Source organism: Gallus gallus, chromosome 13, assembly GCF_016699485.2.
Source record: "Gallus gallus isolate bGalGal1 chromosome 13, bGalGal1.mat.broiler.GRCg7b, whole genome shotgun sequence".
NCBI classification, from domain to species: Eukaryota; Metazoa; Chordata; class Aves; order Galliformes; family Phasianidae; genus Gallus; species Gallus gallus.
Window position 1 is genome coordinate 1402930 of NC_052544.1, and position 17906 is coordinate 1420835.

The 17906-nt window shown below is 51.9% G+C and overlaps 1 protein-coding gene and 2 pseudogenes across 1 annotated transcript; all 3 read left to right on the forward strand.

Moving 5' to 3' along the window:
• The window catches only part of LOC100858937, a 109110-nt pseudogene that overhangs the window by 9270 nt on the left and 81934 nt on the right, over positions 1–17906 (forward strand).
• On the forward strand, positions 3910–8900 carry LOC107054485 (annotated as a pseudogene).
• On the forward strand, positions 12015–16931 carry LOC121106720 (protocadherin gamma-A5-like). The gene has a single exon (XM_040647070.2). The coding sequence runs from the start codon at positions 12236–12238 to the stop codon at positions 14795–14797; it is 2562 nt and encodes an 853-aa protein (XP_040503004.1). The 5' UTR covers positions 12015–12235; the 3' UTR covers positions 14798–16931.

Sequence of the window (17906 nt, forward strand, 5' to 3'; positions counted from 1 at the left end):
TTTGCCCCTTTTTTTTTTTTTTTTTTTTTTTTCTTGTATGTGTATAGCAGTCAGGAATAGTCAGGAAGAGGACTTGGATAAGCTTAAGTTTCCCTGAACTGACACTGAATGACATGCTCTTCCTAGGAGCCAAAATGTTTCTTAAAGTTGGATATATCCATGGTGCAAGTAAAGGTTGTGAATGCAACAAGGATGGTGAGTGACTGGATTTGAATTTGAATAGCAGTTGGGTCAGCTTTGTTGTTGTGTGGGCGATGGTTTGATTTCATTGTTGCTGTCAAGACCTGTAGTACGTACGCACCATTTTATCCCAGATCCAACATCTTACTTTGTAATGATAATCCTCTGATGACAAAATTTGTCTCTCTATTGGATGATAACGCCTATCTCTAATGGCTTATGAATTTTGAGTGAAACCTCTCTTGTATCTAGTTGTAATGTTGTGATGGAGAGTTTCTTAATAGCTGTAATTCTGTTCATAGGGCTTTGTTCCCAGGGTGGCTGTGATCCACGTTTCCCATTTTCTGAACAGAGCGTATGCATTTGGAAACAATACGGCTGTGTTGCAGAAACTCCTGACCTTCCTTGAGCAAGTCTCAACAAGCACATGAGGACAGACTGTTTTGTTTGACAAAACTGAGACTGAATCCGTCATGGTTTGAGTTGTTAGAGTTAGGGTAGTCTGGTTACTTTGAGGTTGGGCTTGACAATCTTGAAGGTCTTTTCTACCCCAAGCAATTGCATGATTCTATGGTGGGTTTTTTTGTTTGTTTGTTTTGTTGATTTTTTTTTTAATAATTTGAAAAAGTTCCCGTATTAACTCTTTTTTATTTAAAGTTTCATAGTCTTTGGAGATGAGCGGGAGAGTTGGAATCTTTCTGAGAAGTGGTGATTTTTTCCTAAAATGAAATCTTCCATTGTGCAATTTATGGGAAGAATTTAGGGCCCTACTTGCAGCTTAAGAACCGATTGGATTCCAGGTGTAGTGGAATAGAATTTCAGTTTCCATAGAGAAGACCATTATTCCCTCTGGAGTTTGTCAGCCTCATTTCTCTTTGAATGTTTCCACGTGCTGCTGGACTGATGACAGCATTTCCTGCCCTTATGTCCATGTACATATGTTGAATTGGAAAAGGCAACAAAAATAGTGTTGTATTTATTTTCATTTTAGTAATGTGTTATGTCTTTGTGTGCCGCTAGCTGGGTATTTCACGAGAGCCAGAGCTGGTGAGGAGTGGCAGAGATGTGCGGGTACCTCTTTGCTCTCTTCCTTTTTTATGTCTCTGCTGCCGACGTAAGCCTTAAAAGATAGGAAGGTCCATTAGAATTGTGGAAATGAGGGAGTCGTTTCCATACTTTGAATGTGTAGAGCTGTCAAGGATAAAACTTGGATATATTTCTCTTTCAAAGCAATGTCAGAGAATCAAGTTCTCTTGCGATTGGCTGGCATATCAGCAGGAATGTGGGTTCTGTCCATGGTGCTGAAAAGGTCAGAGATTTCAGAGAGGTGCGTGAGAGCTTGGCTTAGAGTTTGGAAAATCGTTGGGTTCAGAAGGCTCTGTCTGGCCTCTTGGAACCAACCCTTCTTGTCTGGATTTCCTTTCACATCTGGTGCAAATACCTGCAACTGTTTCTGCTATGATCCTAGCTTCTTTGTCCTTGGAGGCAGTGTTGGTTCGCCAAGAATCTTGCATTTGGCAAAAGTTGCATATGTAGAGCAGGCCTGAGAAGTGAAAGAGACTGAATGCAGCTGTAGGCACTGACTTCTGTGATGTTAAAGGAAAAGAAGAGCGGAAGAGTTGTGTGGGGAAAGATGTTCCCTGAAAACACTGATCTAGCACCATACCAGGTGCCATATAGTGCTGTAAGATTTCACCTGCATGTACACCTGATTGCATGTCTCTAATGGGACAAGATTTCCTTCGCACCAAGTGCCACGGTGTTTTCTTCCAGTGTATGCGTAGGAATCTCATTAGAAATTGAAGTGAACTGAAAGCAAGGCCGGGGTTTTCAACTGTTCCAGACTGCAAGCATGCAGACATACTAGAGGGATCTGGTGGGTGCCAAATGTCCAAACAAAGAGTGGCAGGAACTATTTCTCTGTCACTTTTGTGTTGATGCTCTCTCGTACATGTCTTGGTTTTCCAAAGGCTAGAGATTACTGTTCTTGCAACATAGACATAGAGTTCACAGGCAGTACAAGAGCATCAAGCCTTCCCTTGAATCAGGAAGATTGATGGGTCAGCAGTGTACTTGACTGTACCATGTTTTGATTACTCATACTGTGTCAAAGTTAGTGCCTATTTCACTGAGCCCCTTTCTTCCAGTGTTGTGACAATCATAACTGACAGTCTTTTCTGTACAAGCCTTCAACCAGCACCACTGGATGTAAATTCACCTCACACGGAAATGCAGCTTGAATTTTCATTGACTTCCAAGTGCTCATTTTAAGGCAAAGTCGTATCAATGGAACTACACACTGCAGTAGTGCTCCTCCCATGGACCTGCTGTTTCTTTATAATTAGAATCAGAAGTATTTGAAATGACTGAGCTACTGGTTTGCAAGGAGAAGTTCTGAAGGACACAGCCATGCTCTTCTACCCATTGTTGTAATCAAGAAATAGCAAAAGGTCAACATTATTACGTACACGGATGACCTCTCAAAGCTCTGTGCCATGCTAGTTATACGGAGAAGTGGTACAGACTTGTCTGCAATGCCTGTGGCCACTTCTTCTGGGTTGTTCTCATTTCTTGGAAGACTGGAGGCACAGGGCCTGCCATCTCAGAGGGCTCAGGGGATCTCCTAGCTCTTCATCTAACCCAAAAAGGAGGAACAGCAGGGACTGGGAGCTTGACTTCATGATACACTGGTAAATGTGCATGGGACATTCCCTTCACAGTGTGTTACGGACACATGGGAAGGGTTTATTTCAGTCTGCTGGCATGGAAATAACAACAGAAACCGGGAGTGAATCTAGCACTGAGTTGTGGAAAGACTAGAAGAATAATCGGAGTTCATGGTGGAGAAGCTGCTACTGGGAAAGAAAATCGAAAAACAACAACAAAAAACCACTCAGAACTACTTGGAGTTGGAAGTAAAAATGAAAAGCTTATGGAGAACATAGCCATGCTCTTCTACCCATTGTTCAATCAAGTGGAAGTAGAAAATAACCAAGTGTTGAACATGCCCGTCACCTCTGATCTACCTGTGGCATGCTGGCTACTCGGGAATGCAACCCAACCGCACTAATTATGGGGAGGGCTGAGGAGGGCTTCTGGCTCTGCACCATGACAGGGAGGAATCGTTTGGTTTGGGAACTCCACTTTTTGTTGAACTCTGCTATGATCACGGCACATGAAATTCATTTCCTGCGTGAGATGGAGAAAGTGTGATGTTTTTCTAAAGGCAACAGGCATGGAAGTAACAGAAATTGCGAAAGTGTGCAATACTCAGATTATTAAAGACACATGGAAAGCTTCGGAACACTACATTTGAGTGCGATTGCATGGACAATCTATAGATATCCCCACGGAAACAGTCCTTCTGCAAAAACAGGTAAAGACTCAGAAGTGTTAAGAGATGGAATAAATCACAAAGATTCTCCTTGTTCTGCGGAAGAAATAATGGACAGAAGAGGAACTCTCTGCCGTCCCCACGTAAAGAGCACCTTCAACAAAATATTACGTCGTCTCAAACAAGACTAGAAGGAGTGGAAGAAAAGAAATGCCGGTAACGTTACCGAACTGATGAGAGAGGGCAGCGTGTAGCGGTTGTGAGGTGCCGGCGGTCCCCCCGGCAGAGACAGCGGCGGCGCTCGGTGGAGCCGTGCGTGCAGTGCCGGGCGGCGGCTGCGGGCGCCGCTGTTCACCGCGGAGGAGAGGAAGGAGTCGAGCGCTGCACGCAGCCCCGCCCGCTGCGGCCCGGCTCGATCGCTCACTCAATCGCTCTCAGAGTCGGCGTCCGGGCGGGCTGCGAGCGGTCCCGGAGTGCGGAGAGGTGCTGCAGCGAGTCGGAGGGGCGGCGGGAGAGGTCGGCAGCGGCCGCCGAGACGGAACCTGTGACGGAGAAGAAGCCGAAAAAGAGGAAGAAGAAGTGGAAGTCGGAGCGGCGCGGAAGCGGCGAGCGTGAGGTGTCGGCGGTGTTGCGGTGGCGGCGGGGCCGTGCGGGAGATGTGCGCGGCGAGAGAAGGGCGCTGCGGCCGGAGGCAGCGGGCGCTGCTGTGCTGCGTGTTGGTGGCGGCGTGGGAGGCGGCGCGGGGGCAGCTGCGCTACTCGGTGCCCGAGGAGCTGCCCAAGGGCTCGTTCGTGGGCGACGTGGCCAAGGACCTGGCGCTGGATCTGGCGGCGCTCGGCGCCGGCGGCGCCCGAGTGGTGTCCCCAGGCAGGACGCAGTATTTCGCTCTGCATGCGAGCAGCGGGCACTTGGTGACGGCCGAGAGGATAGACAGGGAGCAGCTGTGCCGGCTGCTGGAGAAATGCGTGCTGCGCTGTGAGCTGATCGTGGAGGGCGAGATGAAGGTTTATGCAATCGAAGTGGAAATCACGGACATTAACGACAACGCACCCAGCTTCAGGAGAGGCAGAAATAGAACTGAAAATGAGCGAGATGACACTCATGGCATCGACGTTTATCCTGAGTAAAGCTCACGACCCGGACGTGGGTGTGAATTCCCTGCAGAGCTACGCGCTGAGCGGCGACGAGCACTTCTCGCTGTCCGTGCAGGCGGGAGCCGATGGCGAGAAGCGTCCCGAGCTGGTGCTGGCCAAGGCGCTGGACCGGGAGGAGGCGGCGTTTCACGAGCTGCTGCTGAGGGCGAGCGACGGCGGCGACCCGGCGCGGACGGGCACGGCGCGCATCCGCGTGGCTGTGCTGGACGCCAACGACAACGCGCCCGCGTTCAGCCAGGCGGTGTACACGGTGCGAGTGCCCGAGGACGTGCCCGTGGGCTCCACGCTGCTCCGCGTCACCGCCACCGACCTCGACGACGGAACCAACGGAGATGTGAGGTTCTCGCTGAAGGTACCCACTGAAATATTCTCTCTGATGCCTGAGAACGGAGCTATCAGGCTAGTGAGGAACCTTGACTTCGAGGAAGAAGACACTCACGTATTTGAGGTGCAGGCACATGACGGCGGCGGTACGTCTTCGACATTGCGAAAGTGTCGATCTCGGTGACGGACGTGAACGACAACGCGCCCGAGATTTCGGTGCGGTCGGCGCTGAGCGAGATCTCGGAGGACGCGGCGCCGGGGACGGTGGTGGCGCTGCTGCACGTGCAGGACCGCGACTCGGGCGCCAACGGGGAGGTGCGGTGCAGCCTGGGCGAGGGCGTCCCGTTCCGGCTGGAGCGGGCGCTGGACGACTACTACAGCGTGGTGACGGCGCGGGAGCTGGACCGCGAGCGGGCGTCGGAGTACAACGTGACGGTGCGGGCGGCGGACGGCGGGTCGCCGGCGCTGCGGAGCGGCGCGGTGCTGGCGCTGCGGGTGCTGGACGTGAACGACAACGCGCCGGTGTTCGCGGAGGCGCGCTACAGCGCGCGGCTGCCCGAGAACAACGCCGAGGGCGCGCTGGTGCTGACGGTGCGCGCGTGGGACGCGGACTGGGGGCAGAACGCGCGCGTGCGCTACCGGCTGCGGGAGGGGCGGCTGCGGGGCGCGCCGCTGTCGTCCTACGTGTCGGTGCAGGCGGAGACGGGCGCGCTGTACGCGCTGCGCTCGTTCGACTACGAGGAGGTGCGCGAGGTGGAGCTGTGGGTGCGGGCGGAGGACGGCGGCGCGCCGCCGCTCAGCAGCAACGTGTCGGTGCGGCTGCTGATCGCGGACGAGAACGACAACGCGCCGCAGGTGCTGTACCCGCCGGCGGCGCCGGGGCCGGGGCCGGGTCCGGGATCGAGCGCGGGCGTCGGTGCGTGGGGCTCGGCGTCGGGCGCGTGGAGCTGGGCGGGCGTGGAGCTGGCGCCGCGCTCGGCGGAGCCCGGCGCGCTGGTGGCCAAGGTGGTGGCGGTGGACGCGGACGCGGGGCAGAACGCGTGGCTGTCGTACGAGCTGGCCAAGGCGACGGAGCCGGGGCTGTTCCGCGTGGGGCTGCACAGCGGCGAGGTGCGCACGGCGCGCTCGCCGCTGGCCCGCGACGCGGCCCGGCACAGCCTGGTGGTGGTGGTGAAGGACCGCGGGCGGCCGGCGCTGTCGGCCACGGCCACGCTGACGGTGGTGCTGGCCGAGAGCGTGGCCGAGCTGCTGTCGGAGCTGGGCAGCGCGGCGGCGCCGGCCGAGCCCGCCGGCAGCCTGACGCGCTGGCTGGTGCTGGCCGTGGCGGCCGTGTCCTGCCTCTTCCTCGCCTTCCTGCTGCTGCTGCTGGCGCTGCGCCTGCGCCGCTGGCGCCGCTCGCGGCTGCTGCCGCCGCCTTCGGCCGGCGCCGCCTTGCGCGGCGTCCCGGCCTCGCACTTCGTGGGCATCGACGGCGTCCGCGCCTTCCTGCGCTCCTACTCGCACGACGTGTCGCTCACCGCCGACTCGCGCAAGAGCCAGCTGCGCTGCGCGGGCGGCAGCTGCTGCGACACGCTCCCGGCCCGGCCGCCGCCCGACGAGGCCGCGCCGCTGCGCGGGGAAGACGCTGCCGCCCACCGCGCCGCCGAGCCCGACGGCCTCCCGGTGAGTGCTGCCACCTGCCGCGGCTCCCCACTCCCTGCCTTCCCTCTCAGCTTCTCGCTCCGGTCTTCGACTCCCCCTGGTGTCGTGTTTTCCCCTCTCTACTCTAGGCTTCCTTTCGTGGCTTGGCTGTTTGCAGTTCTTGTCTGTTTTGGGTTTGGGTCAGAAGGGATCTTTAATATCTTCGGTTTTAACCCCCTCACAGCAATATCTCCTTCTAGACCAGGTTGCTCACATCCCCATCCAGCCTGGCCTTGAATGTCTCCAGGGAGGGAACATCCACAGCCTCTCTGGGGTAGCTGTTCCTGTGTCTCACCACCTTCACAGGAAAGAATTTCTTCCTAATATCTGTCTAGTCTAAACCTACGGACTTGCAGTTTAAAGCCATTTCCCATCATCCAGTCGCTACATGCCCTTTGAAAAAGTCCCTCCCCAGCTTTCCTGTAGGTCCCCTTCAGGTACTGGAAAGCTGCAGTGGTTTCTGCTCAGAGCCTTCTCTTCTCCAGACTGAAGAGCCCCAGTTCTCTCAGCCTGTCCTCATAGGGGAGATATTCCATCTCTCTGATCATCTTTGTGGCCCTCCTCTGGACCTGCTCCACCAGCTCCCTGCCCTTCTTTTGTTGGGGGCCCAATAACTGGACACAGTACTGCTGTGTCACATTGCTGAGACACATTGTTGGCTCCTGTTGGATCTTTCATTATCAGTCCCCAAGGAATGCCAGTTGTCAGCAGTCTCCACGTGGACATTGAGCAGTTGACCACAGCTGTTGACCATCCAGCCAGTTCCTTATTTCTTCACTTCATTAGGTTTCATGTTGTTGATATTCATATTTCAGGGACTAATGCTGGGCGTTCCATATGGCTGATAGTCCTCAAAGTAGAGCAGATTTTTACAGTTGTAGGACTTGGAGGTGTACTGTCCGTACATAGCTTGATTATTTTTAGATGTCAGTACTTTTTATACGTATCAGTGCAGTTCTGGCAGGGCAATGGCTCAATTTCTTACCAGGTGCCAAGGCCTGTGCCATTTACATTACAATCCTGGTATCCCTGTCCTTGTAAACAAAGAGGATACATGTTTAAACCAAATTACTTCATGTTGAATAATTCCTCATTATTAAAAGTTTTTGTCATTCTTGTGGGTAACCTCATTTATCCTTCCCCATCTCTCCATAACCTTCTGATGCGGTCTTTCTTTTAGTCATTTTTGCGTACTCATGATTTAATTTTCCTTGAAGGATGTTTTTCCAATTTCTGGACAGTGCTTTTCAATTTGGAAATGAAGATGCTGTACTGGGGGAAATCCTTCCTTCCTCCTTTAGACAATTCTCAATCATCTGAAGATAGAAAATTCTATTTGAGGAGAAAGGAAGCAGAAGGTGAAAGTGTGTGACATACCATTTCGCAAAAGCTTTAACATCCCAGAAAGCCACGAGAAGGGGCTTAAACTTTTGGTTCCATTATTTCCGTGTGCTTCCAATAGTGAGCTTGCTTTGACAGACACCCAAACCTCTCTGCTCTTTTCACATTCAGATATCTTCCTCATTGGGCTTATGCTTGATGGGTGTGGTTGTCTTAAAATGGAGCATGAATTATCCAGGTATAAATTCTGCTTCCCATCTAAACTCATCACAACCTTTCTGCTTGATGATCTATTGAGGGAAGACCGTGCTGTGGATGGGACACGGTGGGAAAAATTCATGGGTAAGTGGTGCTTTGATGCTGTTTGGTATCAACAGTGGTAAAAAGTGTATTTGACAGTGACTCGGGGATGCTGTAGGTGAAGAGCTTGTGCAGCAAGGAGAAACGTTTGAATGCCAAAGCTTCAAGTGTGCAGAAGTCTTCTCTAGCACACAAATGCAGTGACAGCATCGCTCTTATGGGTTCCTCACCTGAATTTCATGTTGAGTAATATTTGGTGTGATGGAAGAGTGATGTCTGAAGAGAGATGGCAATGTTCTTCCCTTCTGTACTTTTCACTACTTTGCCTTGTTTGTTAGCAAGATTAAATTGGGCCTCAGGACAGGAGGACTTGAATTTAAAGTTAGTTTAAATAAGTTTCTTTAAAATGTCACTGAATGAAATGCTCTCACCAGTGGGTGACGTAGGTAAAAATTCAATGTTTGTCCATGGACCACCTAAAGGCTGTGAGTGCAGAGCAAGGGTGGTGAGTGGCTGGATTTGAATGTGGAAAGCAGGTGGGTCAGCAGTGGCATTGTGTGGACAGCAGATTGATTTCATAGTTGGTGTCGTGGCCTTCAACATCTCTGCACATTTTTATCTCATTTTCATTGTTTTGAATAGTAATGGTAGTCTTCTGATGATCACAGATTTTCAAATAACTGTGCACATAGAGTGATGATGTATACCTGTAACGTAGTATATTTCTTCTGTGAAGCTCTGTTAACCCGTCCATGTTGAGCTATAATGTGACAGAGAGTATCTTCTTAGCTTTGATTCTTTTTAAGGGATTTGTTCCCCGTGCTTCTGTGGTTTGTGTTTCCCATTTCTGGATAGGGATTTTGCACTTGGAAATGGCATGGTTGTATTGCAAGATCTCTTTCCTCCTTTGGCAAGGTTTCAACCATCTAAAGTCAGAGGATTCCATCTAATGAAACTGAAACGGAATCCCTCAAAATTTCCTGAAATAGTTGGGAAAGATTCCTGTGGTGACACTTCTATGTTTAAAGTTTTGTATTCATTCAAGATGAGCAGGTTGCATAGCTAGAAACTTGATGAAAACTAGCAACCGCTTCTTAATATGTCATCTGCACTGTAGTCCAGAGGAAGACATTGGGGTGGTACTTGCAGCTTAGTTCCACAGTGACTTCCTCATGCTCTGTGGATGCACCTGGGGCCTGCAGAGAAGACTGTGATGCTGTCCTGCCTTGTTTCTCTTGACTGCTTCCTTTCCTACTTGAGGGGACTGTATCTAACTCTAGACTTTTGTTTGTGTAGAAAGGGCTTGTTGTTATTGTTGTTTGTTTCTTTTTTTGATTTATTTTATTTTGTATCTATTGCTCGCAGAAGCCTCTAGCTGGGTATTTCAAGAGTGTTATATAGATGGTGTGGAATATTGGAGGTGTGTGGATACTTCTGTGTTCTGTTCAATTTTTATTTCTGTGCTGTACTTGTAAACCTGAAAAGACTGGAAGATGTTGATTTTGTGGGAACGAGGGAGTGGTTTCAATACCTACCTTGAACTTTTTCAGCTGTCAAGGCTAAATCTTTGATATATTCCCCCGTCAGTTAAATGTCAGTGAATGGAATGTGTTTGCAATTGAGAGAGTTACCACATGAATATGGATACTGTCAAATGTGCTGATAATATCTGTGATTATGGGGTATAGAGATGAAACCCTATTTAGAGAATATGTAGATGTTGTGTTAAGATGCCTTTGGTTGGGCAGTGGTATGCTTTCATCCTGGGTGCCAAGGCATGCACTATTTCTGTTATGATACATGTATCCTGGTCCTTAGAGGCAGTGATGCTTGTCTGCGAATCGAATGTATTTTGCAAAAGTTGCTGTCACGGATGAGGTCTGGGAGGTGAAAGGATTAATTGAGAAGAACTGACATTTATGAAGATGAAGGGGAGGAAGAACAGTAGAATGGTGTGGAGGCAGATGTCCCTTGCAAATGCAAAATTAGAGCCTCAACAGATCCAAGTGGGTGACCTCATTGTACAACTGCATGTAGAGCTGCATGCATATCTACATCAGTCTCTGTTGCCTTCATACCAAAGTCCACGGTGGTTTCTTCTGGTGTGTGAGTTGGTAACTTGTTGGAAGTGTTCGTGAACTGAGAGCAAGACCGGGGTCTCCAGCTGTTCCAGTATCCAAGTCTGCAGCTATAGTGAGGGAAAGCAATCAGTCAAGACTGTCTAGAGGTCAAGGAACGGCAGAAATTATTTCTGAGTCACTTCTGTACGCACTCTCATTTCCTTGCTTGGTTCAGTTTTCCATTGGGAACACAGTGCATGTGACATGCAATCTGAGTTTCTTCTTGAGAAATAAGTTGGACCTATGACATATTTTCCAGTGATACTGGAAAAGTCTCCAGTGTATTTATTACCTGTGAAAAACCTTAGTCACATAGATTTTGTATGGTGGGAACCACCCAGTGGAGACAGTCCAGAATGGTGTGCTCCATGGCAGGGATTTGAGGTAGGATGTGGAGAGCTACTGGCTAATCAATGCACCCTGACAAGGGGAAATATGATTTTGGAACTTGGCTCCCTGCAGTGTGTGAGTGGGAAGTTCTGTTTGCCAAGTGGGATGGAGACAGGAATGGTTTTCTGTAGAATATCAATACCAAAACAACAACATAAAGTTACAACTGAACGTACCATTTCATCAGGAGTGCCTTCAAAAGGCAGGGAAGCCCTCGCTCAAGGCAAACTGTGACAAACATGAAACAGATTGTGCTTCTGCTGTACATAGTTACAGGTGGAATTACAGAGGATTATACTTGACGTAGGACACCATTGCCAATCCATTTTTGCATGCACTGGGAATAGCACACATGCAGGAGTCTTCTCTCTGGTTATGACTGCTCCAAAGAACAGAAAGCATGAACTTTAACACTGCAAGAAGAGGAGGACTTAAGGAAACAAAATGCAGACAAATACCATCATCTTCCCTATTCTGAAGAAAGACTGTGGTGTGGGTGCACAGCCAGCTCAGAGTGCTGAGGGGAGCTGCTGGTTAATTGGAGCACCTTGGTAGAGAGAAATAATCGGTTTGGGATCTTGTCTTCCTGTGGCAGTTGGAGATGTGCACGAGGTTCTGTTTCCCGAGTGGGATGGATCCCAGGAAACATCATCATGATAGACATCAACGTTGAAACAAAAAGACCAAGACATTAGTGTATGTAGAATTTTGAATAGTGTACAGAGAATACAAAGGAAAATGTACTTCAGGAAGGACTGAATGCAATGGTGGTGGAGACGGTCCTGATGCAATAATGAGATAAGACTCATGAGAAATACATAGAGAAGAAATGCACGACAACAACACATCCAAGACGCCAGAGCAAAACAGCCAAACGAGCCCAGTGCTATCTCTCTGATCATTAACACCAAGGAGAGCAGAAAGGAATACATAGTCACGTGCAAGAAGAGAATGACTGCAGGAATCGAAATGCTGGCAATATTACCAGATTGCTGAGAGAGTGCGGCGGTTGTACGGTGGCGACGGTTCCCCTGGCAGAGGCAGCGGCAGCGCTCGGTGGAGCCGTGCGTGCAGTGCCGGGCGGCGGCTGCGGGCGCCGCTGTTCACCGCGGAGGAGAGGAAGGAGCCGAGCGCTGCACGCAGCCCCGCCCGCTGCGGCCCGGCTCGATCGCTCACTCAGTCGCTCTCAGTGTCGGCATCCGGGCGGGCTGCGAGCGGTCCCGGAGTGCGGAGCGGTGCTGCAGAGAGGTGGAGGGCGGCGGGAGCGGCCGGCAGCGGCCGCCGAGACGGAAGCTGTGACGGAGAAGAAGCCGAAAAAGAGAAGTGGAAGAAGAATTGGAAGTGGGAGAGGCGCGGAGGCGGCGAGCGTGAGGTGTCGGCGGTGTTGCGGTGACGGCGGGGCCGTGCGGGAGATGTGCGCGGCGAGAGAAGGGCGCTGCGGCCGGAGGCAGCGGGCGCTGCTGTGCTGCGTGTTGGTGGCGGCGTGGGAGGCGGCGCGGGGGCAGCTGCGCTACTCGGTGTCCGAGGAGCTGCCCAAGGGCTCGTTCGTGGGCGACGTGGCCAAGGACCTGGCGCTGGATCTGGCGGCGTTCGGCGCCGGCGGCGCCCGAGTGGTGTCGCAAGGCAGGACGCAGTATTTCGCTCTGCATGCGAGCAGCGGGCACTTGGTGACGGCCGAGAGGATAGACAGGGAGCAGCTGTGCGAGAATGTACAGCAATGCGTGCTGCGCTGTGAGCTGATCGTGGAGAACGACATGAAGGTTTATGCAATCGAAGTGGAAATCACGGACATCAACGACAACACACCCAGCTTCCAAAAGACAGAATTGGAACTCAGAATGAACGAGATGGTAGCACCGGGAACACGGTTTTCTCTGAGGAGAGCACATGACCCAGACTTGGGTGTGAATTCCCTGCAGAGCTACGCGCTGAGCGGCGATGAGCACTTCTCGCTGTCCGTGCAGGCGGGAGCCGACGGCGAGAAGCGTCCCGAGCTGGTGCTGGCCAAGGCGCTGGACCGGGAGGAGGCGGCGTTTCACGAGCTGCTGCTGAGGGCGAGCGACGGCGGCGACCCGGCGCGGACGGGCACGGCGCGCATCCGCGTGGCTGTGCTGGACGCCAACGACAACGCGCCCGCGTTCAGCCAGGCGGTGTACACGGTGCGAGTGCCCGAGGACGTGCCCGTGGGCTCCACGCTGCTCCGCGTCACCGCCACCGACCCCGACGACGGAACCAACGGAGACGTGAAGTATTCATTTGAGGAAATATCAGAGAAGGCTTCCAGGGCATTCCAGTTAGAAACAGATACGGGAGCGATCAGGCTACTGAGAAGCCTGGACTTTGAGGAAGTCGACTTCTACGAATTTCGCGTTCAGTCACAGGATGGAGGTGCCCTTTCCGATTCGGCGAGGGTGTCGATCTCGGTGACGGACGTGAACGACAACGCGCCCGAGATTTCGGTGCGGTCGGCGCTGAGCGAGATCTCGGAGGACGCGGCGCCGGGGACGGTGGTGGCGCTGCTGCACGTGCAGGACCGCGACTCGGGCGCCAACGGGGAGGTGCGGTGCAGCCTGGGCGAGGGCGTCCCGTTCCGGCTGGAGCGGGCGCTGGACGACTACTACAGCGTGGTGACGGCGCGGGAGCTGGACCGCGAGCGGGCGTCGGAGTACAACGTGACGGTGCGGGCGGCGGACGGCGGGTCGCCGGCGCTGCGGAGCGGCGCGGTGCTGGCGCTGCGGGTGCTGGACGTGAACGACAACGCGCCGGTGTTCGCGGAGGCGCGCTACAGCGCGCGGCTGCCCGAGAACAACGCCGAGGGCGCGCTGGTGCTGACGGTGCGCGCGTGGGACGCGGACTGGGGGCAGAACGCGCGCGTGCGCTACCGGCTGCGGGAGGGGCGGCTGCGGGGCGCGCCGCTGTCGTCCTACGTGTCGGTGCAGGCGGAGACGGGCGCGCTGTACGCGCTGCGCTCGTTCGACTACGAGGAGGTGCGCGAGGTGGAGCTGTGGGTGCGGGCGGAGGACGGCGGCGCGCCGCCGCTCAGCAGCAACGTGTCGGTGCGGCTGCTGATCGCGGACGAGAACGACAACGCGCCGCAGGTGCTGTACCCGCCGGCGGCGCCGGGGCCGGGGCCGGGTCCGGGATCGGGCGCGGGCGTCGGTGCGTGGGGCTCGGCGTCGGGCGCGTGGAGCTGGGCGGGCGTGGAGCTGGCGCCGCGCTCGGCGGAGCCCGGCGCGCTGGTGGCCAAGGTGGTGGCGGTGGACGCGGACGCGGGGCAGAACGCGTGGCTGTCGTACGAGCTGGCCAAGGCGACGGAGCCGGGGCTGTTCCGCGTGGGGCTGCACAGCGGCGAGGTGCGCACGGCGCGCTCGCCGCTGGCCCGCGACGCGGCCCGGCACAGCCTGGTGGTGGTGGTGAAGGACCGCGGGCGGCCGGCGCTGTCGGCCACGGCCACGCTGACGGTGGTGCTGGCCGAGAGCGTGGCCGAGCTGCTGTCGGAGCTGGGCAGCGCGGCGGCGCCGGCCGAGCCCGCCGGCAGCCTGACGCGCTGGCTGGTGCTGGCCGTGGCGGCCGTGTCCTGCCTCTTCCTCGCCTTCCTGCTGCTGCTGCTGGCGCTGCGCCTGCGCCGCTGGCGCCGCTCGCGGCTGCCGCCGCCGCCTTCGGCCGGCGCCGCCTTGCGCGGCGTCCCGGCCTCGCACTTCGTGGGCATCGACGGCGTCCGCGCCTTCCTGCGCTCCTACTCGCACGACGTGTCGCTCACCGCCGACTCGCGCAAGAGCCAGCTGCGCTGCGCGGGCGGCAGCTGCTGCGACACGCTCCCGGCCCGGCCGCCGCCCGACGAGGCCGCGCCGCTGCGCGGGGAAGACGCTGCCGCCCACCGCGCCGCCGAGCCCGACGGCCTCCCGGTGAGTGCTGCCACTGTTCACTGCTTTGTTAGATTCAACATTTTTGCCTTGTTTCTTTTCACATTCTAAAGGCAGATCTCAGTGTAGTTGAAAACCCTTTCAGGTCTGGAATATCATTTATAAATTTCCAGTGGTGGAGCTGTTTTTGTACATGGCTTGTATGTTTTAAGCTTTCAATTGGAAGAACTTTATATTCTTAGGTTTCTGTAAAATGTCACTGAATTAAGTGTTGTTCATGATCAAGTTAGTGCCAAATGCTGTTATACTTGATCATGCAAATGAAGTCTGTGAATGTTGAGAGATGAACGTGAGAGGCTTGTTTGGAAACTAGGAAATAGGTGGTTAGCATTGTTTTTTGAAGGGTACAGTTTGAGTTCATGGCTGGTGCAAAGCTCTGTGTTGTTTACACTACAATCCCTGTTTCCCTGTCTTTAGAGGCAACTATAATTGCCTGCAAATGAACATTTCATCCAAAATTGTTTGTAGAACTTTTCTTTAGAGCTAGAATGGCATATAATGGCAGTATGGAACCCCATTTATCCATCTCTAGTTTCCTGTATCCTGTGAGGTACATTTTCTTCACTGTGATTTTCATGTGTTCAGGCCTGTACTTCCTGGATGGTTGTGGTTCATGTTTTCAGTTTCTGGCCAATGTTTTTACAGTGGGAAATTAGAATGTTGTATTACAGGATGTTCTTTCTTCCTTTGACACAGTCGTAATCCGCTGTAGAAAGGATTTTCTCTGTGAGGAAGAAGGAAGCAGAAGATTAAAGACAACGTCTCATAGATTCTCAGAACCATTAATGTTCAAAATAGGTCCATGAGGAGATACTTCAACTTCTGGTTTCTTTATTTCTGTGTGCTTCCAACCATGAGTTTGCTTTGACTGCCACCTAACCCTTTGTATTTTTGGCAGGGCTTGGATAACTTCCCAACAGCACATGTGGTGGGTGTATTGGGTGTGATGGTCCTCTAACAGGAGGTTAACAAGCCTATCTATAATTTCTGCTTTACATTTAAACTGTTTACATAGATGGAAAAAATGTCCTTGTATCCGCCTCTGTCATGGTCTTTGTACATTTAGTAGAGAAACAGGCTGAACTATTGGTCCTTTGAAACTGTTTGTTATCAGAAAACATTAAAGACAGTCAGGAGTATAATTTGGGAATGGCTTGTGGATGGTCCATCTGAAGAACTTGTGGAGGAAAGAGGATTGTTTGAACTTTGACATCATGGCAATGGAGCAGCCTATACTAGATAGTAATCGGTATGATAAGAGTCTCTTTGTGGGCTCACCACTTGTTAGTTTTGCCTTGCTTCTTGTCAAAGATTAAAGTAGTCTGCAGTGTGGAAGAGAGCCCTCAGTTAACTGGATGACCTGACTTGAATGTTTACAGCCGCCATGAAAAGGACTTCAATATGCTTATGTTTCCTTCATCTGTCACCGAATGACATGCTCCTGCTAGGAGCTGACAGACTGCTTCATGTTGTATGTATCCATGGTGCAAGTAAAGGTTGTGAATGCAGAGTAAGGATGGTGAGTGGTTGGATTCGAATGTGGACAATGGGTGTGTCAGCAGCGATATTGTGTGGACAGTGGTTTGATTTCATGATTGGTACCAACACCTGTAGTATATAGGAACCATTTTTTTTCCCAGATTCAAAGTCTTGCATGGTAATGGTAGTTCTTTGATGATAAAATTTGTCTCCGTATATAGTATGATAATGCGTATCTGCTGATGGCTTATAAATCTCACGTAAAGCCTCTCATCTATCTAGATGTAAATTTGTGGTGTAGAGTTGCTTCATAGTTGAGATTCTGTTTACAGGCCTTCTTCTGAGCATGGCTGTGTTCCCCTTTTCTGATTATCTGGACAGGGCATATGCATTTGGAAATGAGAAGGCTGTATTGCAAAAGCTCTGGCATTCCCTGATTATGTCCAACAAACACATAAGACAAAATGTTATGTGTGACACTGAGACTGAATCCCTCACGGTTTGCATTGTTTGCAAGAGTAGTCTGGTTAGGTTGAGGCTGGACTTGATGATTTTGAAGGTCTTCTCCAACTTGAGCAATTCTCTTTCTATGGTGTAGTGAAATAATTTGAAATAGTCCTTGTATTAACTCTTATTCATTTAAAGTTTCATAGTCTTTGGAGACGAACAGGAGAGTTGGAATCTTTCTGAGAAGCGCTGAATTTTTCCTAAAATGAAACCCTCTACTGTGCAGTTTATGGGAAGAATTCAGGGCCGTATTTGCAGCTTAAAAACTGGTAGGATTCCAGGTGTTGTGGGATTGAATTTTAGTGTCCACGGGGATGCCCATTATTCCTTCTTGAGGAGTTTCTCAGCCAAATTTCTCTTTGAATGCTTCCATGTGCTGCTATCTGATGACAGCATTTCCTGCCCTTATGTCCATGCACATATGTTGAATTTGTAAAAGCAGCATAAATGGTCTTTTGTGGGTTTTTTTATTTGTTTGTTTGTTTGTCTCTTTGCTCACTAATGTTTTATATGTTCGAGAGCCTTATTCACATGAGCCACTAGCTGATAGTCAGAGCTGGTGTAGAATGGCAGATATGTGTGGGTAACTCTTTGCTTTCTTCCTTTTTTATTTCCCTGCTCTAGACGTAAACCTTACAAGATTGAAAGGTCCATCAGAACTGCAGAATTTAGGGAGTGGTTTCCATGATTTGCTTGCGTGAAGCCGTCAAGGCTGAGACGTGGTTATATTTCTCTTTCAAAACAATGTCAGTGAATGAAGTGTTCTTTCCGTTGGTAGAGACACAGTAGGAATGTGGATACTGTCCACGGTGCTGAAAAAGTCAGAGGTTTCGGAGTGCAGTGTGTGAGAGCATGGCTCAGAGTTTGGAAAATTGTTGGGCTGAGGAGGCTCTTTCTGGCCTCTTGGGAGCAAACCTTCTTGTCTGGATTTCCTTTCACATCTGGTGCCACTGCCTGCGTGTATTTCTGCTGTGATCTTGGTTTCTTTGTCCTTAGAGGCAGCGTTGGTTTCCCAAGTATCAAGGATTAGGCGAAAACCGTATATGTTGAGTTGGCCTGAGAATTGGAAGTGGTAGAATGCAGCTGGCGGTACTGAATTCTGTGGTGTTAAGGCAAGGAAGAAAGGAAGTTTTGTGGGGGAAGATGTTCCTTGAAACCACTGACCTAGGGGCAT

Excerpts from the sequence above, each read along its gene's own strand:
- LOC121106720 (XM_040647070.2), top strand. The coding sequence starts at position 12,236 with ATGTGCGCGGCGAGAGAAGGGCGCTGCGGCCGGAGGCAGCGGGCGCTG.